General features: G+C 37.4%; 1 protein-coding gene across 8 annotated transcripts in view; it reads left to right on the forward strand.

The window, feature by feature from the left end:
• Positions 1 to 20,922, forward strand: part of TLL1 (tolloid like 1) — a 268,880-nt gene extending 247,958 nt beyond the window's left edge. For 7 of the 8 annotated variants that reach the window (XM_064148785.1, XM_064148783.1, XM_064148780.1 and 4 more), the window contains 5 exons: positions 6,502 to 6,627; positions 7,931 to 8,058; positions 13,112 to 13,325; positions 18,040 to 18,290; positions 20,598 to 20,922. In XM_064148785.1, the coding sequence (XP_064004855.1) occupies positions 6,502 to 6,627; positions 7,931 to 8,058; positions 13,112 to 13,325; positions 18,040 to 18,290; positions 20,598 to 20,732 (854 nt within the window). In that variant the 3' untranslated portion in view covers positions 20,733 to 20,922. Of the gene's footprint in view, positions 1 to 6,501; positions 6,628 to 7,930; positions 8,059 to 13,111; positions 13,326 to 13,889; positions 14,824 to 18,039; positions 18,291 to 20,597 lie in introns of those variants that run through there. The other variant, XM_064148784.1, reaches the window with a different exon arrangement.
• Positions 20,923 to 21,322: the final 400 nt, after the last annotated feature.

Here is a 21,322-nt window from a genome sequence, read left to right on the forward strand (position 1 = left end):
GAAATAATAACTAGAGAAGGAAGGAAGGAAAAAAAAGAAAACAATACAATAACCTTAAGGGAGATGGGGAGGGGGTCAAGCGGCGACGAAGCAGCAGAAGCAGCAGTAGCCAAAACAACAGCCGGGGAAGATAGGCGAAGCTGCAGCAGCAGAAGCCAGCGGGAGAAGGGGAGAACAAACTGTGCTTCTAGACATTAAGTTCTTGATGCTCCAATGAAATTATATTAATTTAGCTATTGTTGCCATTTATGTGGCCTATCCCTGGAATGTTCATCTCTCCCCTATGTCTGAGCTAGAGGATCAGCTCAAACGGCCACAAACACCCACACACATATGTAGATATAGATATGATAGCAGAGGCAAATAAACTTCTATTAGATTTTTTTTTATCCCAAGTTTCGTTGCTGTTTTCCCAAGTCCCATGTGTAATGTGATCTGAATGATGTACTGTGTGCACTTGTCTTTTTCAACTCAACTCTCTTACATATTACATTAGTTGTGAAATTACCACTTTGTGCTACAGCACTTGTTTAATATTATGGGTACTTTTTTAACCGACTTTGCACATAACATTTTGCAGAACAGAATTGAAGACCTTACTCTTGCAAAAATGTGTGTCTTCTTTAGTTATGGATGTAATTTGAGTGAGGCAGATCAGAGCAATGGAAGCTTATATCATCTGAGGACAGGTATTGTCAACTAAAGATAGACATGAGTGAAGCTGAAGATGAGAGAAAATATTCAGCTTAGTGCTTTTCTTGTGTGTTTGCACATCTGTATGCATAGGTATTTTATCTCATGGAAAACAAAATAGCAAACCATTCCTGTCTACCCATCACCTCAAACTGGAAGTCATCCAGAAATATTTGGAATTTGAATTCCATCCCAAGGTTTTTGAACCTTCATAATCCAAATTGTGTTTATCATAGCAAAATGTCCTGCCAGGCACTGTTAACTAGCATTTCTTTGCTAAAATATTTTAGAAAGCTGAAATGAAATGATATTTCATTGATTAGCTTTATTAAATGATAACTTCAGTATGTCCAAGTAATATTAAACAGTATATTGTATAAGTGATATGATTTGGTAAATAACTGTCATGACAAACTGTTCAGACTTCCATTGATTTCTTATTATGACTGCTTTTTCCTTCTTTTCATTTTTCAAAACTGTTTAAGAACATCGAAACTTCATCAGATATAGAGAACTTTACCTCCTCTAAAGCATATTTTTCCTAGTAATCACATTTCCCTGGTCATAGCGTTATGGATGATCTGTATATATAGCAGCATATTTTACTTTTTGATGTATATTTTGTGTTGCTAAGAAGCTTACAAGGTTCACTGAATATTTGCAGTAAATACATATATGCACATATCAGACTTCCCTCCTAGAAACACACCTAGTTTTCTTGTGTTGACCTAGTAGTGGCAGTAGGAATTGTTGCATATTTAGACTGCTTACAGGAGTAAGTATTGACATGTTCCGGTTCTAGAAATGGCCTGCAAATGAAGTTTGTGGAGTGTTGTCAAGATCTGTAAAGCTGTCAGATGAGATTGTCAGTGACCGATTTTGTAATTCATAAGCTCTTTAAGTCACAAGTTCTCTTTTGTGGACTTGGTGAACGTTTATACTCTTGACAGTAAATTTTTATTTTCTTTACAGAGCTATTTTTTTTTTCAGATATGTTTATTTATTTTTATGGTCATTTATAAAACTAGTAATACTAGGAGTAAGCTCTAGGGAGAAATACCAGTGGTGTATGTTGGGGAAAGACTGGGCTATAATTTGTGGAGTTATGGAGATTGTATCATGAAGAGAATGTAATCCTTCGTCATCGTTTCCCTTGTATTTTTCACTTCTGAATGAAATGTTTCCCTTCCCAAAATGAAAAGAGTTTTCTCCTGGTGATATACACAAGCTTTAAGCTGCTCCATTGACCACCAGAATAAGTTCATTAGCCAGTGATAGGTTTGAGTTAATGTCTCTTTTTTTTTAATGAATAGAAATGTATTATGTTTGAGATATAGAATATATGTAATCCTCTCTAAATTGCAAATAATCTTTATGTCCATAACTATTTACATTTACTAAATGCTTCATAATGAATTCCTATGTCACTTCTTGCATTTCATGAGTTCAGATACTATTCATATTATTCTTTCTCAATTCAGTTCCAGTAATTATAATTCCTTGCAGATTCTACTCTTCCATGTTATCAAACTTTCCCCTTTTGATAGTATTTCCTTGAAAAATAAATTTTGTGATGTTTGAGACCAATCAACCTTCTGAACTTGAAGTATCTAGAAAGAAGTTTTCATCTTTGAATAATTCATAAGACAAAGCTCTGTGGGTGTCAGAAAGCACTATAACATTCTTACTCTTGAATTCTTTAACATGGACATAATATGCTCTCGGTTGGTCAGTGAAGAACATACCTGAGACTTTTGACTTTTAGGATTTTATAGCTGATCACTGTTCAGACAGTGAAGTGGTACTGGGTATTTTTGCCTATATTTGTCTTCATAATACAATATTTCTGGAATGATATCTGTGTCTAAGATACTTGCTGGAAAGCCTTTTAGCAGTTTTATCAATTAAATCACAGTAGAAATATGTGTAAGCCTTTATCTTTAAAGATAAAGATCATGAAGAAAAAAAAAAAGAGTAATTAGTAAGCCCCTACATCTTGTAGTCTCTTCACCAGTCAAGGGGATCTGCAATGGTTGGCAAGAGAGACAGGTGGGTAGCCAGTTTAGTTTGAAGATTAGGAATCATAACATATTCCTCAAGCATAGCCAAAGAACATTTTTCTTGCAAGTCCTTTGGTAGTGAATTTTGCAGTCACAACTACAGTTGAGAAAACATGGCCCAGCTCCAGCTCAGATGACAGAAAGCAGTTTTTGAGTGGTTGGAACCTGTTGTGATAAACTGTGAAAGCAAACAGTGACATAGGGCAACAGATGACCTGTTTTAGGAAGGTATTTATGTTCATGTAAGACAACATGCAATTACATTTTTGGCTGTAAAATGGTGTTAACAGCCAGACAGGTGCTACTGGAGAATGAAAAAACCTTTTTGTTGTTGCATTTCTTTCTATATTCTGTAAAACTTACATTTGATAGGGCAGTCCTCAAGAAATCTCAGTTGTGAGTTGTTGCAGGGATGAGCTAATCTCAAAGACTATCTTGTATATTTATAGTCAAGTTTCTTGGATAAAGAGAAGAAACTACAGAGTCATGATAGATTAATTTTTTTAAACTTTCATTATGTTTTTTTAAATAGGGCATTCAAAGGTAAAAGCCTCCAGTAATTAGGTTTGGGGTTTTTTTCCTTCTGTCTTTCTTGTCTTCTTCCCTCTCTCTTCTTCTCATGTTAGAAGAAAGTAATCTACTGCATTCTACTGTGTCCATATAGTAGAGGAGTGTAAAATAACTCCATGAATTTATTCTAGGGAGAAAAAACTCAACAATAATATATGTATATAATATTTTTTTGTGTGATGTTTCCAAGAAGATAGCCAAATGATTTCTTTAGGTCAGCTTTTGTGTAGTGGTATGATTAATATCCAGAGATAATACATGTCACTAAACTGCTTCCAATCATCCTAAGTTTCAGAGTTACTGCAGTGTTTTATATAAACGTGATTCTTTGCATGATCATTCAAAACATGAATAGTGTTTGATGTAATACATAATTGAGATTTCTTAGGGCTTTTTTTTTTGGAGGGTGATAATTCTTTAAGCAGTTAAAAGGGAAAGCTAGAATGTTTCAGGCCTTGAAAAAATCTGTTTTGGAGCACAAACTCATCTCTGGTGCCATCCTGGTACATTTTTTTTTCCACAGACAAGAAAGCTGCCTGCAAAGAGAAAATTTTTGTTTTTGAATCTTGCGAGGACTTGGTAGAGGTCTCTTCAGGCCGAGTACGTATTACTCACAGACTGGTGGCCTCTGAGGGTCTCAGAGGTACGACTATTTGTCCTCTGAATGATTCAGTCTAACATTTTGCTGAGAATGGATATTTCCCTCTGATAAGTACTGCAGTGAGAGAGAAAGAATGTATCCATTCAAAACTGGGAGACTGATTTCCATCTGTCAGCATAACAAATGGCTTTGTTTTTACATGGCAAACCATTTGTTCCTATAACTAATACACACTAATTGTTTTATATCATGAATTTTGCAGTGGGGTGATCAGTTTGACAGAAAGTCTGTTCAGAACTGTGAAGTGTGAGGATGGCTCGTTCAACAGTTGCATCCTTGATTAACCATGTACAAGTAATTATTGTATTCAAATATGTTCAAAAGCTTCTCCTTTCTACCTTCTGTCCATTTTATTTCTAAGGAGATCCAACATGGGACTGTCTGCTTATACACTTGTCCTTGGATAGGTTATTTTACAGAATATAAGCTTATTTAATGCTAAAGTTTTTGTCAGTATTTCACACAGTTTTGTTGAAGATGCAGACAGACAAGGCTCTTACTTAGAATTTGTGGACCTACTCTGCACTTGAAAGCTTAACTTGAATGCATTTTGAGCTTGCCTTCCATTTATTTTGTTATTTTGGTAGAAAATTGCAAACTAATGCATAGGGGGAAATTCTGAAAAGTTTTTTGTTATATCTAACTTCTCATTTGCTTGTTACTTCACTTGCAACACAGAATTAAATTATGTTAGTGCTTGCTTTTGCAAAGATGAAAAATAACTTTTGCTATTCCTTAATTCAGTACATTTATTGCAAAGTGTGTAAACACTGTCTTGTGGAACTTCTATTCTTCTTTCATTATCAAAATGACAACTAGTATAAACCTTTCAATGCGTGATTCAAGGAGCTAGTTCTGTTTTCAGCTTTTTCTTAACCTTCAAATCTGTTCACATCTGTAAAACAGCTTCCCAAAACTGTCAGTGCAAACAGATTTGAGATTTATGGGACAAAAGGCAGAGGAAGCTTGGGTTTGACTTGCAGAATTTATCTATAAATGTACATTGACATCATGTATTATAAGTAGAAGCTGATTTTTATGGCAAGACTTTCAAGTCCACAGGTCAACTGTGGCATACATCTTGCCAGATGAAGCTGAAATGTATGCAAGTACAATGCAGACTTACTTTCTGTTACTGAATATGAGTAATAGTATGCCTTTGTTGTTACCAAGTATGACCAGTAAAGGCAGGGGGAAATGAATGGGTAAGGCAAGAAAAAGAGTTAAATTATCTACATTGGCCTGTAATCTGTTAAATTCTTACTGTACAAACTAAAGTCTGAAAGATCCCATGTTACCTTGTTTGGAGTTAATGCTCATTGCTGCTTTCCAAGGAACATGAGGCTAAAGGGGTTGAATGATTTGCATTCCAGCCCTGTGACAACTGTAATTTTGAGATGACCACAGTTCCTTGGCTCTTTTTCCTCCTCTCTTTTGCAACATGGAAATTATATAATTTACAAGATCAAGGAATTTTTAACGTGTGTGATAATATGTATGTATATATATTTTCATATATTTTTATATCTCAAGATTCATATATATATATATAGGCATATATGTATTCATACAGATATATGTGTCTGTGTCTATATATCTGTATATATGTGTATGTCAGGACCAGTCTGCCTCTTTTAAATGAATCAGCCTCACCTAAAATGACAACAGCTGAATGACATGGAAGGGTGGCAGCTGAGGCCTCTTGATAGAATGACAGCCTGTTAATCTAGTTTGGCTTTTGTCCATGCCATGAATTTGTAGCTGTTTAATGCAAATCATATTTCCTCCCCTACTGTCTGCTTTACTTCTAACACACTAAAAGCTCTTTTGAAGGCTTATATGTTAATAAACAGAACTGTATGCTATATTGTAGATCTCCTTGAAATAACTAATGCCAATTTCTTTTGTATGTTTTTCAATGAAGTGTTTTTCCTTTGGTGATGTTCTATAATGTCCAGGTTCACTTAAAAGTAAAGCACACTGTCACTCCACTGGGGAAAAAAAATCAACTTACTAGAAAGGTTTAAATCAAATCTTTGTTTTCTTACACGTTCCATGTGCAGTGCTTGAAACCATATTTGGCCTACGTATTCCTTTCAACATACTGCCCTTAAACGGAGACATTTACATAAAGTTGCAGTACTTTGTGTTGTCCATAAACTACAGTACTGTTCTTTACTGAAATGAAGCTTTAGAAGGGATATTTATGACATTTTTACCAGATAGACCACCAGAAACAGTAGCTGCCTTATCTTCTTTGATTTAGCTTAGTTGTTCCTGTCTGCTTATGAAATATTCCTCATTTCCTAGAAAGATGAGACAGTATTTGTGCTATGCTGCAGTGCTGCAGGCTGAGCAGCTAGTGTCTAGAACTTTGGTACCACAATACTAAGAAGAGTGACTGTGTCTTAGCTTATCCTTTGCTGGACCCAAAAGCTGTACTAAACCTTATTCTTTTTGGTGGCTAGGACTGCTGCTAGCTTTTATACTCATCTGACCCTGTTGTTTGTTTCCTAGATAAGGATGAGTGTTCAAAGGACAATGGTGGCTGCCAGCATGAGTGCATCAACACAGTAGGAAGCTATGTTTGTCAGTGTCGAAATGGATTTGTGCTACATGAAAACAAGCATGACTGCAAGGAGGGTGAGTAGTAAGGTATTTAAATGCTTGATTATGCAACTGTCTTGCAGAAAATTCTCTACAGCACTCCTTCCAAACAAAAAAAAAAAAAAAAAAAAAAAAAACAGGAAGAAAAAGATCTTGGTAATGAGGAAAAGATCTTGGTAATGAGGGATTAGACAATTTGTCTTAAATACTCCCCACCTCTCCTTTCTTATCTACTCCAACCCCAGCATTTTTGTGTGACTGAGTTTGGGGCTTTTAGAAATGCAGTTTGGAAAAGTTGGGATTGCTGTCAGAAAGTGCTACTTTTGATAGTGATTCGAAGTGCAGAACATTTAAAGCTGCAATAGAGTATTTCTCTAATGCTGTATTAAACACAGGGGTAGAGTCTCTGGAGAGAAGCCTGGTAAAGTCGTCATTTGTGTCTATCAGCAGTTATTTTCCTTGCAGTCAGATCAAATCTGTATCTGCCCTTTAGGAGTTTATATTAGGGGACATATTTGGACAATCTAAATTCAGCTTGAGTCCATACACATCTTACTTCCCATTTACTGTCTCAAGGTGTGGCTACTTACATGAAATCAGTAGGTTTTGGGGAACAAGTAGAGTTTAGATTATCTGCAAATGAACCTCGTGTGGGGAATATCACGTGGGCTACTGTAATTGCTCAAGGCAATTCAATTTCTGAGTAAAGACATACCCTTTGTGATATTTATAAAGCCACTCGAGATACTAAAAAAGTAAATGCCAAATCAAACTACTTTATTTCTTGCCTCCTTTAAGTTTACAAGTTTCTATGTATTCACAGAGATGAGTTTTGAGTGATTCAGTTACGATGTGAAAAACTAAGCTGTTCTTGGTACATACAGTTTGGTCTTAGCTGTTTTTTGGTTGTATGTTTGCCCGTAGAAACTGTCATTTAGAAATGAAAATGATTGCTCTGTAGCAGCAGCAAGAAGAGAGAAAAATATATTGTTAAATACCTTTTGAAGTTAGAGTAGCAAGATACCTTGTCTGGATTACCATAGCTGGATGTAGAATGGGGGTAATAGCAAAATATTTGATTACTTATGTATAATCCTTTATAAATGTAAACAACATATATTTTTCACAATAATCAATGAGCAAGCATGCTGTCTTAATTGCCTTAAAGTGTGTGCCAAAAGGGAAGAACATGATTGTACATGCTGTAGAATGTTCTTAGTTGTCTTCCTGAAGATCCTTTCCTCACATTAATCCTGAAGATTCCTGACATTAAAAAGGGGGGGGGGGGGGGAAGTGCTGAATGCAGACCTCCAGACTGATTTTATCACTCTTGGCACAGCTGAGTGTGAACAGAAGATCCACAGTCCCAATGGCATCATTACAAGTCCCAACTGGCCTGACAAGTATCCCAGCAGAAAGGAGTGCACATGGGAAATCAGTGCCACCCCTGGGCAAAGGGTCAAATTGGTAAGTCTGCCTACTCTTTATCTCTTTTCTTCAGTCATACCTGCTTCTCAAATACCTACTCAATGACACCAAACTGTTATTAAATTTTCCTATCAGTTTGCAGCTCAGAGGTACACTGTTTAAAAAACCTGCTTGTCTCCTGGCCAGCTGTGACTATCCACCTGTGAGTTACAGTTTGTGGTGATTGTAAATACCCTGGACAGCAAAGGGCAGGAGAAATGCCTTCCTCTTGTCACACTTTACTGTATCATTATTGCAATTCATATTATTTGTACAAGTTTTTGACAAATACAGCAGAAGTCATTTACACCAACTCCAATATTATAGAATAACCAACATTAGAAGTTATGACCAGTCCTGTCCATGATACTTTTTCACTCCCAAAGTGATAACCAGGTATCCACAGATGTTTAGGAACTAGTCGGTGTCTTGTCAGTTTTGCAAATGCCATTTTGATTGGTGAATCTTTGTGGCCAAAAGAGGCTTTATACTTGGGCAAGTTAATGTAAATAGAGCTAAGCATCAAACAGTTGAGCTGCCTCTATCTCACTGCTCTTGGACAACGTGTCCTGCTCTGCTTCATGCTTCAGACTAGCTTAGTCCTGATATTTTGGGCTTGAACTACTGGAAAGCTTTAGTGCCTCAAGTTTCCCAGAAGGCGGCATTTAAGTGCCTCATAATGTGGCAAGAAGTATCACCAACATTGTGCTCTCTGCACATCTGCAAGAGATCCTGCCTGCACCTCCGCAAACCTCTGTGCCAAGAGGAACCAGGATCAGGTCAGAGATCATCTGCCTCTTTCCCAGCACCCTGGGAAGATCTAGAAGCCTCTCAATGGCTGAGCAGATCCAACACTGCCACAAAGGATTCAGGGACTATCTTGAAATGTCTACTCTGACGCAGTGAGTAGAACAGACTTTCCCCACGGCTCCAGGCTACCTATTTGTAAGTGGGGCAAAGCCATTTAGTGGCTAAACTTTACCAAATTTTCTGATTCTCCTAAGTGAATGAAATGCCCATAAGCATCCTTGTGAAGATTTGCCCAAACAAATTAGAACCCCTATTTAACTAATTTGTATATAGTTGTGGGCAGGGCTTTCCTGAAAATAAAATTAATTACATATTTAATAATTCCTGCCTTGTTAATTGCCCTGGAGACAGCCACAAAAGCTGGCCTTACATGTTTTAAAATCAGAGAAATTCATTTAAAAAAATGTTTTGTAGCATACAGGCTTATGAAGAGAGATGTCTCTGCTTCAGAGACGTAGAAGGAGTAGCCAATATTGATGTGTAGGGATAAAAGGAATATTGTCTTCTCTTAACTGCTGACCTTAGTCAAAACCTAACCCCATATATAGGATTGTGTTTTGATCCTTGTTCACCAGAAGTTAAAATGATCAAACTGTTTCAGGGGTGTAGGGGTGGTGGCAAATGAGCATTGTGTCGCTCCATCCATTCAAAGGCTGAAAAACAGATTTAGGCAGCCTTCTTGCTGACACTTCTGAGGAAGCATTCTTCATCCTGGCTGAATAAACCAAAGCCAGCCAGGCATGTGCATGTTACTGTAAAGGCTTTTTCCATACTTTTAACCTCAGCAGGCAAAATTCCAGCATTTGGATTGTTTCAGTGAAATACTACAAGAGGATTAGGAAAGAAAAAAAATTTTTAAACTGGCTTTTGCCAGTGAAATTGGGAAAATTTGACAGAAATTTACTAGGCAGAATTTTGGAAAATGCTTCTATGATTTAGAGTCTGAAATCCACTTCTTTTTTTGGTGCAGATCAGTAGGGTCAATCTACGAAATTCTGTGTATATAGTATGTTTTGAAGTCTGTGTCATACAGCAAGATGCCATGTCAATAATATTAATACCATACTTCCATTCTAGATACTTCTTTTCCTTGGGTTTTCATACTGTAGTTAAGTTTATTCCTCACAGTTTACATAGTCAAATTGAACAAGGAGATAATTGATTTCTTCATGGTAACAAACTACATCAATCACAGGGTTGTGCTTCATTTTTATTTTTTTTTTGAGAAGTATGTGTACAGAAACAAAGCCTTAATTGTGATTGCTTTCACTCTGATGATCATTGAGAAGTCTTTTCCTGAAAAGACTAAAGTTAAGCTTTTGGTGCATTAAGGAGCCTATGAAAATAAATGGACACACAGTTTGTAATTGTTATATTAAATGTGTGTCTAAAAACTGCTTTGAAAATATATGTAGCAGAGAGTGATTTTCATAAGCTAATCAACCAGATGTTTATAAGGCACAGCCTTAAATGTCTCTTTCAGGCAGCTATCCATAACTGACACCAACGTATCTCATTTGAGTGCTATAGATAGAAGGGGCTGAATGTTCAGAAGCAGTATGTAACATTACTGAATACCATTCCCACTAATGATACAGTCAAAATGGGGGCTGTAGTCATGGGCATATTCTAAAGTATTTTTCCTGTTTAGTTAAAGTCACCTTTAAGGCAAGTTTGCATCAGTCGTCGTCTTTCAAGCTTACTCTTAGTTCACTGCTGGGAACTGACCACTTCTTAAAACAAATAAACACCCCCAACCCCCCCAAAAAGAACAGTTCTGGGCATTTTGAAATATCGGGTATTTTGAGCTTTTTGAAAGGCTTCATTAAGATCTGCTTTTCATTTAAAAAACAAATCACTCTGATTCTCTCTTTAATTGCTGGAATACATTGCTAGACTCACAATACATTTAGGACTTTTCTGTTCTTCTGTGTGGGACAATATAATATGTACTGCAGGCTAGGGAATCCCAGTGATAAGTTAAATATTATATAAAATAGTTGTCTCATAGCTGTCTACAACTACCTGAAGGGTGATTGTGGCTAGGAGGAGGTTGCTCTCTTCTCTCAGGTGGCCAGCACCAGAAAGAGAGGACACAGCCTCAAGCTACACCAGGGGAAATTTAGGCTCGAGGGGACAAGAAAGTTCTTCACTGACAGATTCATTGGATACTGGAATGGACTGACCGGGGAGGTGGTGGAGTCACTGTCCCTGAGGCTGTTCAAGGCAGGATTGGACATGGCACTTGGTGCCATGGTCTAGCCTTGAGCTCTGTGGTAAAGGGTTGGACTTGATGATCTATGAGGTCTCTTCCAACCTTGGTGATACTGTGATACTGTGATAGTTGGTGAGAAGTCCTTCCTTTTGTACTGGTGTGAAAAAAACCTGACATAGCTTCTCTCTAAAAGAAAGCAAAGTTCCAGAGGCAGCTCTTGGATCCCATCTATTGCTTCTTTTGAATCCAAATTGGCTTGACTCAGTTCTTTATTTAACTTTCAGCTTTCTAGGGTGTGTGTGTGTTTTCAGTTGTTGTTGGGTTTTGTGTGTGTGTGTGTTTTTTTTTTAATTTATCAGATTTCATTTGTGCATAAATGACAATTTGGCATCATAAAAGTAGGATGCCTGAATACAATGTAAGACGAGCAAGAGGGACTGCTGTACAGCTGTTTCAACTGACTCTGCAGTTTCAATCTTTTGAGTGTCCTAACTCTTTTGTGAAATGAACCTCCACTGCAGCATGCAGCTCTCCACTTCTGAAGGTTCAGAATCTTTATTCTGAATATTCTGGTTCTTTGGACAAAAGAATTTGTTTTAGCTCTTTGTATTTCCTTTGGGTCAGTGGTTAATATAAATTACCATCACATTTCACACTGTCTGATTTCCACAAGGAATCTGGTAGTTCAGACTTGCTTTAGTGTACCAGATAGAATGCATAATTACATTTGGTTAGTATCTCACAGTTCAGTTTTATTCCTTTTAATTAATGCTTCTTAATCTTTGAGTGTTTAGGGTTTTTTTTCTAAGCAGTCAGCTGCCTGACTACTTGTGGGAGCATTTATACTTACTGTCTTTGTGCTATCTTGTTGAACAGAACAGATTCTGAATTTCACTTTGAATTCCAGTATATCTCAGAAAATCCAGAGACATACGTGCATATTACCTTCTCAATGTTTACATGAGAGGAAATTAGAAAGCACTAAACTTCAGACTTCTTGTAGCCCTGGTCACAAACCTTATTTGAAATCTCTTAGATGTCCCCTTGAATTAAAATTGTTGATACCAGACAGGTCTTGGAAGACACTCTTTCATATTTGAAAAGCAGGTATTAGTTGTATGTGGTTTTAACTCTCTGCAGGTTAGGGCACTTTTGAAAAATGCCTTTGACTGGACACTCTGAGTTTGAGAAATCTAAACTCCACATCTTTGTAAAAGTCAGTTGGACAGGCTCACTTGAAGGGATTTGCAATTTCCAATTTCTAATAGACACAAATTTGTCCTTATAAGCTGTCATGAGCATTGAGAGAGAGAGGCTAATAATCCCTTGGAGCATAAAAACTAAGGTAAATGTTTTGAAGAAGCATCACAGATTAAGTGGATGTAAACCCCTGCATTTTCTTGGGAGAGCCAAGGATAGCTCAAGTATTTAAAATAATCAACATAATTTTATTATTTTTCAGTATGATTTTGCTAGAAAAAATGTCATCTTGCCATGAAGAGTGCAGCCTGAAATAGTATTGTAATAAAAAAGTAATAGATTAAAAAAAATACCACTTTCATGCATAACCATTCATGTGGAAAGGTCCTTCTCCAAGGCCTTAGTCATATCAGGAGGTAAGTTTGAAAGAAAAAGCTGGTGTGTATTGTATTTGGCAGATGTTTCAATCAGTCCTTCACTATATGACGAATCAATGTTTTAGATCCCTTTTTTCTTTTTTTAAATTTTGAATAATTCCACAAACAGTGCAAATTCAATAGATATCTCTTTAAGATATTCATTAGCTAGAAAGTTTCTAACACCTTTCTATATGAAGGATGGTTCATATACTCTTACAGTTCATTGCCTTAAAATCAGTATGTTATTCAAAGCTATAGGCTTGCAGGTGCAATGATGTTAAATCTGTCATCTTAACACTCTCTACTTTGTATTCTGAAACATACCAACAATTCTTATGTACCATATAGATACAGTAAACACTGTCTTACCTTAAGTCATTTTGATTATTTTTACCCTCCGCTCCCGCAGATCTTCAACGAATTTGAGATAGAACAACATCAAGAATGTGCTTATGACCACTTGGAAGTGTTTGATGGTGAAAGTGAGAAGTCACCAATTCTGGGACGCTTATGTGGCAGTAAGATACCAGAACCTCTTATTGCTACAGGAAACAAAATGTTTCTACGCTTTATGTCTGATGCATCAGTTCAAAGGAAAGGCTTCCAAGCAACACACTCTACAGGTGAGAAAATCAGGATGAGGTTTTCCAATCACTTTCTCTTTGCTCTATAGTGGAAGATATTCAGGCATTTCTTTTATAGGAATGGAATGAGTTAACAGATAAGATGATGTTACAACTAAATGTAATATAACCTTAAAGACAACAGGAAAAGTCTGAGATAAGAGAAAGTATTCTCTAATATTTTACAGGTTTCTTTGTCCTTCTCTCTCTCTTAGGTAAGCATTTAAAAGATTCTGAAACAACTGATAAAAAGTAGATACTGGCACGGAGAGTCAAAGAGATCCTTCTTAGAGTTGATGTCATTAGTCTGTAAAATATTCAATATCTTTTCATTGCATTCACAATGGCAGTACTTCACTGGGACTTGATGCACCTCTGTTAGTTCCCTGTTCTAGCTTACACAGAAGCCTGGGATTTGCGTAAACAGCAGTTACTTTCCTCTAGAGCTAGAGAGGAAGGGCAAGCCAAAGAAGAATAAGAAAAAAACAATACTGAAGACTTCCTTGGGGTCTTAAGAATATAGCGTCCTCCGTATATTTACCATTTAATTTCGTTCCTTGGCAGAAATCACTGAAACTGAAAATACTGTTTTGCAATTGCACGGGCGAGTTGCTTGGGACGTTTTCAGCGTGCGCGGTTTTCCCCCGGTGTTGCTTGGCTTACAGTGACCCCTAGCGCCGAACCTCTGAACTTCAGTGCCTGCTGTAAAACGAAGAGATTTTTTGGGTTGTCTTCTTCAATTGTAATGCCTCCGTTTGTTTTCCAGAATTCATTCTCATTCATCCGTTGTTTCTTAATAAATATTAATGCAGAAAACATGAATGTATGTTCTAGTAGATAGTAGTTACTAGTTATTAAGATAGCAATAATGATCATTAACCACTGTTAATATGATTCAGCGTGTTTGTCAAGTTAATGTGAAGCTGAAAACTCCTCATATATCATTTTTTCCCTTCTATTTTGTTGAGAATAATTCTAAAGCTATGTTAATTTGATTTTCTTTTCAGATAAAGACAGTAGGCAACAATATATGGATTATTTAGCCCTTACAATTGCAAAATGCTCTACAAACTGAAAAGTTTAGCTACCTGTCATTCTGTTTGTTGTTCTTGTGGAAAATTCTTTTATAAGCATGCTTCCCCCACCCCTTCCCTACCACCGTAACCCCTATCCTTAGATGGAAAATTAGAAACGGTTGTAACTGCTCATTTTTAAATTACCTTGGGATTAATAGCTTAAGGTCATAAGTCTTGTTAGAAACATACATTGTAAAACTACTCTTTATTCTTTGCACTTTCAGTTTGCAGCACTGGTGCAGTTACTGTGTGAAAGAAGTTCACATGTGTACTCCCTAATTTCTGAAGATTGCTAGTTATCTTATGACTTGCTGGAATTTCCCTCATATCTGTTGAGTTTTATGTGCCTTCCTGTAAAAACTTTCTTGGCATGCAAAACCATGCATTCATGAGACAGTCTGAAGAATAAAATCTGCCTAGTTGTGCTTGATCCTGCAGAGCTGTGCAGAGGGCAGCTGCTCCCTTGACTTGCATGATATAACAGAAGTTAAAGAGTAACTGCATGCTATTCCTGAAGGTATCTGTGTTGCTGTGTTCTGCCATCTTAATGATTTACCAACCTCTTATTTTAGTGGGTCCTGATGATGATACTGATTTCCCTTCTGTGACACATTTTGGCTTAAGTACTATCCAAATTTCCATTTAATAATTCAGCAAAAAGACAAAAACCCCACAACTGTAGCAGTAGAAGCAGTAAAGTTTTTAAAAATAGATTTGATAAAAAGACTTCATCCCCTTGGGTGGAGCAAAGCTTATAAAATGCTATTTTTGAAGTGCAACACAGTTTATAGAAAGAGATTCTGTTACATTTTCCTCTCTCAGAAAAGGCATAACCCATTCAGAAGGAATGTATAAAAATGTTCCTGACAGAACATTCAATGTCACTACTCAGGGAGTGATTTTTTTGCCTTAACACAGGCATCTAGTTCCTTTCTGGATGGCCTCATTTATGGTGCCTGGCCTGCAGCCACTGCTGCAGGAGGCTGCAGGTCCTTTTTCTTTTTGTCAGCCTTAGGAGGATCTCTCTATCACATTTGGGCTTCTCAGATGTCACTTAGTTTAGGAAGCTATATCTCTTTCAAAAGGACTGTAATAATTGTATATGGAAATGCTGAGTCAAATACATACTTTTGTTTCATTAAACCAGATAGTGTGAGCTTAAGCTTTTCCCATCTGTTCAGCTTGTTAAAGACTGTAGACACTACTGCCTGATTTGCTTTTAGGTTTGTAAGAAGCCTAAAAGCTTCTAGAAAAGTCAGGAAACAAGACAGGAGTTCTGTTCCTTAGCTGATCTAGAATAGTGAAACTGTCAGATGAATGGTGCTGTACAAGTCTATGTCTTACCTACAGTAGAGGAGCCACATGTGCAAAATAGAAAGCATGGTGGGTGGTGCAGCTTGGTTGGCTCTAGTGTCAAGGCTAAGTAAGCAGTGCAGTATGGCACTGCTCCATTCTGTGCAGAGCTACGGCTGTCCCATGCATCCTATTGCAGTGCCACATTGTTCAGGCCAGATACAGACTTTTAAAACTGCAACTTAGTCCTAAGAAGTTAAAAAGCTACCATGTAATTTCTAAAATAAATACTTGGTCCTAAAATATAAGATGATAATCCATGGAAGAAGGACAAAAGAAAGGGCATTGCCATGTTCTGCAGTTCTTGGTATCACTACAACTCTCTTAAGCTTCTGCCCACTGTAGGAAGCAGAGTGAAGAAATTCAGAGAGTTCATTAAACATTTTCTCCTTAGCAGCTGTTCTGTGTCTGAAGCAGGGAGATATTCTTAATGTTGGCAACAATCCAGTCTAGTAGGAAAAAAAGAGTACATGAAATCAAGAATAGAGGGAAACATCAGTATATTTTAGAATACCAGTGAGAAATAACCATTTGGACTATTTAATTTGACAAATATCCTTTATCATATGTTCCTCCCTGTTCTTTAAAAGCAGAAAGGAAATTGGAAATTTCAGATTGAATGACAGATTATGCATAATAGATTGCTTACATAATTTATATTTCCTGTGAGGTTTCCTTCATTTCCTTATTAAGAAAAACCACACATTTTAGAAGAGATAATTTCCTCATTACCCTCACCAATTCCTGACTGAAATGTGATTTTTTCACAATATAACAATATAATTGATCATATTTAGTGTTTATGTAGTCTGTGATACTGCAGTCAAATTGGAAGTATCTCTTTACCAAAGTTGAGAAATGTTTTAATCTTGTTTCAGGCTACTCTAAAATAATCATTGTATAATACTTGAGATGGATCAAAATGTGGACAGCCATATCTGTTGATTTAATTATACTAATTGACTCTAAATTTGTGAATATCAAGTTTCGGTTGAAAGTCATGTGCACTTGGTATTTTGATGGGTGTTGTAAAGGCTGTTTTGCTTGCTCATCAAGAACAAACCTACGTTATGCTGTTTTCCTTCAAAATTTTGTGCTTATAGAGTGGAAAAGGTCTCCATCATCTCTTGGAAACAAGAAACAGTGGTTATATTGTTCTAAGTTAAGTTTTCCATGTGTTGTTGTTTGATTGCATTGTAATAACACTCTTAATTGACCTACACTTAAGTTATTGTAGAAGCTGAATTCACAAGCCTGTTTAGGATCAAATGCTGGTTTCAGTTACAGCTGCAGAAAATATTTAGAAAGGGTGAAGTACTAACTACTGTATTTTGTTACTGTTATTTGGTGTACTTTCAGCAATTTCTTTTCTCAAGAAAAATGGCTAGATAACTATTTACTTTTACAGTGAAGTTAATTCATGTTTAAATTAACTTGTCAAGTAATTACAAGCAAGCTCTAAAGCTCTGCATACATTTTGCTACTGTGTACAAATAGAAATTTGTACTGGAGTCATGACTTTAGCATAAAGCAAGGACATCCTGCTTAAGGCTTGTCTCAAGCAGATTTTTGACTGTGAGACTTTGGTGGTAGTAGCAGCTTTGTCTTGGGTGTGATCTTTTGCAGACAAAGACCTGTTCATGTCAATAAACTATGTAGCAAAAGCAAGCTTGCAGGTGGTGCTTAGTGTTGAGCTGGCTTTCAGGCACCGAGTGATGTTTGAAGCTGACGGTCCTATGAAACGCAGCACTTTTGCACTTGATCGCGTGTTACAAATGTGCTAGAGCTCATCTTCCCCTGCCACTTGCAGATAATGTCATTAAGCCACGTGGAAACATTGCCACTGAACTGTGGGTGCCACACTTAGGATGCTTGCCTTGCTGGCCTCAGGCCTACCCAAAGAATGTTCTACCACTTGAACCACATTCCTTATAATTTCGATGTGCTTTTTTTCCCCTTAAAATTGAAAATTACAAAATATATTCAAGCTTCTGGAGTTATAAACCAGAATTTACATGGGGAAAACTCAGAATGGTGGGGTTTTATTCATACTGAGAACTCACTTTATGCCTTTTTTTTTGATTGACCTGCTTGTGCCATGGTCTAGTTGACTGGATAGGGCTGGGAGATAGGTTGGACTGGATGATCTTGGAGGTGTCTTCCAACCTCTTTGAGTCTATGATTCTAAAATGTGCTCAGTCAGAATAAACTGGAGATCTACAAAAAGAAACTTCTAATTTGCACTGAATAAGCTTTTACTTCTTTTTTATTTTCCCTCCATTTAGAGTGTGGTGGTCGGCTGAAAGCTGAAACCAAGCTCAAAGACCTGTACTCGCATGCTCAGTTTGGTGATAACAATTATCCGGTCCAGGCAGACTGCGACTGGCTCCTGGTGGCAGAGCGTGGCTACCGAGTTGAGCTGATGTTTCAGACATTTGAGGTTGAAGAAGAGGCAGACTGTGGGTACGATTACGTGGAGCTCTTTGACGGTTACGATAAGACAGCTGTGAGACTTGGTCGATTTTGTGGATCTGGGGTAAGTAACCAGGTACTGACTTTTTTCTTATTATTTCTGGAGCAAAAAGTATAAGAAAGGCAGGGCAGAAGAAGGAAAAGGTCAAGAAACTATAATGTTCTAGACACTAGATTATCTGCTTCAGTTAGTGGGTTTTTCTTATATGAGTTTGTTTACTTGTAACATAAGAATTCCCTTGAATTATTTTCAAAAATAAATATTGTAATGGTTCATCAAGTTTTAGATAGCTGGCAAGTGGAGTCTTTATCAGCATCAAAAAAAAAAAAAAAAAAAAAAAGTTAGAAGCTTTTTTCCTTTACAGTGAGAGAAATAAACTAGTGTTGAAAATTGTCACATAAAACTATGAGTTTGAATGAAGTCACATTTTAGTGGGAGAAAGGCATTTGGGAAGCATTTATAATATGCTCATCTACTACTTTAATCTGATTTTAAGGAAAAAAACCTGCTTAACTTAGCCCTGTTATCCCATACATAACTCTGAGATGTTCTAACTGTGAGGCATGACGGAAACTGGCCAGATGACATCCTGAAAGAGAAGTATCCTTTTAGATTTGCATTGTTCTGTTGGCTGCTTGTCAAAGCTGGTGCAATGATCTCACAAGTCCTCCTCAACTCTTTGTGTGTGCAAACGCAAACACATCTTGTCATGCTTGCAGTCCTTGCCTGGATTAAAGGTTTCAAAGTCCTTGACAGGAGTTCTTGATTAGCCATTTGTCACTTTTTTGGCTCAGCCACAGTGCTGGATCAAACTTCTCAGTCATTCACAAAAATTACCTGTAAAACGGCTTTTAGAGCTTTTTTTAAACACTCAAAGATGCAGGAAAAGTGCTACAACTGAACTGCACACAATGTATTGTAAGGGAAGTGGTTCTGTCATTGGGTTGATTTGGTCAAATATGGATGGATAGATTCAGAGACCACACAGGAAAGACAGAATTTAATAGAAAAGTTATTGTAAGCAAATATTCCAAAATGAAGTGGGGGAAAAAGACACTGTTAGTATATATTATCACACTATCAACTTTAAGACTTGATAGTTCAGCTGGTATTTCTGGTCAGTGTGTTTCAGTAACAAAACAGGCTGTCATGAGAGCTAAGGAAGATGGAAAATAGGTAGTGGAGTCTGTTGATGACCTAGATTAAGAATATTGTATATGTTTCTCACCAGTCGCTTACATAACTCAGTAGAACTATAGAAGATATCTAGGAGGGACAAAAGAATAAGCAGCTTTGTTTTCTTTCTCATGCAACAAAAGATTGCAGAGTTACCCCATAAAAAATCAAGAAGCTAAATTAGATGCAGCAAGTATAATGCTATACCTATTTAGATTATGTGAAAAGGTAATTTTCAGACTCAGAGCTCAAGATTTTTGAAGTGCACATTACTACAAATGCAAAAAGTTCTAACAGATAATTTGAAAACATCTACATGCAGGGAAAAATGTCAACATGATTTAAGCTGACCTCCAGCTTTTAGGATTTTAGGCTCTGATTTCATTAATCTTTCTGAAAAAATTCTATCCTGTAATTGAGACCTAAATGAGATAGAAGTATTCTGTTTGATGATGTTAAACAGCACCATTTAAAACTGAGTGGAATTACATGACAATTCTTAAGAGGAACATCAGGAACATCAGGAACAGTGTGGCCAGTAGGACAAGAGAGGTTATTCTTCCCCTGTACTCAGCACTGGTCAGACCACACCTTGAGTACTGTGTCCAGTTCTGGGCCCCTCAATTCAAGAAGGATGTTGAGGTGCTGGAACATGTCCAGAGAAGGGCAACGAAGCTGGTGAGGGGCCTGGAGCACAAATCCTATGAGGAGAGGTTGAGGGAGCTGGGCCTGTTTAGCCTGGAGAAGAGGAGGCTCAGGGGTGATCTTATTACTGTCTACAACTACCTGAAAGGGCATTGTAGCCAGGTGGGGGGTGGCCTCTTCTCCCAGGTAACCAGCAATAGAACAAGGGGACACAATCTCAAGTTGTGTCAGGGTAGGTATAGGCTGGATATTAGGAAGAAGTTCTTCACAGAGAGAGTGATTTCCCATTGGAATGGGCTGCCCAGGGAGGTGGTGGAGGCACCATCCCTGGGGGTCTTCAAGAAAAGCCTGGATGAGGCACTTAGTGCCATGGTCTAGTTGATTGGATAGGGCTGGGTGACAGGTTGGACTGGATGATCTTGGAGGTCTCTTCCAACCTGGTTGATTCTATGATTCTATGATTCTATGATCCATTAGGGGAAAAAAAAGTGAATGAAAAGGATAAATACACTGAATGGACAGATAACTTGTTTTATTAATTTATTTTAGCCACCAGAAGAAATCTATTCAGCAGGGGAAGCTCTTTTACTTCACTTTCACACTGATGATACGATCAACAAGAAAGGATTTCATATACGATACAGAAGTATAAAATATCCAGACAGTGTGCACACCAAAAAATAACACAAGAACCTCTGCCAGGAAATGTGGGCAAGGAAGAACTCGCAGTCGAAAGGAAGGCAGGCATGTCCCTTTTTAAAAAATCCCTTGAAGTTATTAGCACAAATGTTTTATATGAATTCAGTTGAAATGATGACTTCTAAACCAGAGACTTAAATAAAAACCATGGGAAGTCCCCTGTCCCCGTGGAATAGTCAAGGTGATGATGTGCAGACTCCATTCTTGACTGTCTCTGCAAAGCTTGTGAAATGACTTTACACATGGGGAGACTATAAGAGCTTTGTTCATGGTTTCACATTTGTCATGGATTCATGGATGTGTGTGGATGCAATCATTTGCACTCATGGGAGGTTACCTTGCAGACTGTTCTTCCTTCTGACAATTGTATGATGTCCAGGAGTGGGGGATGGGGGAGGGGGGGGGAAGGCTCATTTGGGTCACACACTCAAAATATTGTTCTTCTATCTAGTTGCTTTGCCTTCGTATCCTGCTTATGGTGTGTACAAGGACCTCAAGACGCAAAATGAGAAGGTCTCCCTTTGTTGTTCTGTAGTTTTTACAAATCCATCTATCCTATCAGGGTATCAGTGTTT

The sequence above is a fragment of the Pogoniulus pusillus genome, chromosome 9, assembly GCF_015220805.1.
Source record: "Pogoniulus pusillus isolate bPogPus1 chromosome 9, bPogPus1.pri, whole genome shotgun sequence".
NCBI classification, from domain to species: Eukaryota; Metazoa; Chordata; class Aves; order Piciformes; family Lybiidae; genus Pogoniulus; species Pogoniulus pusillus.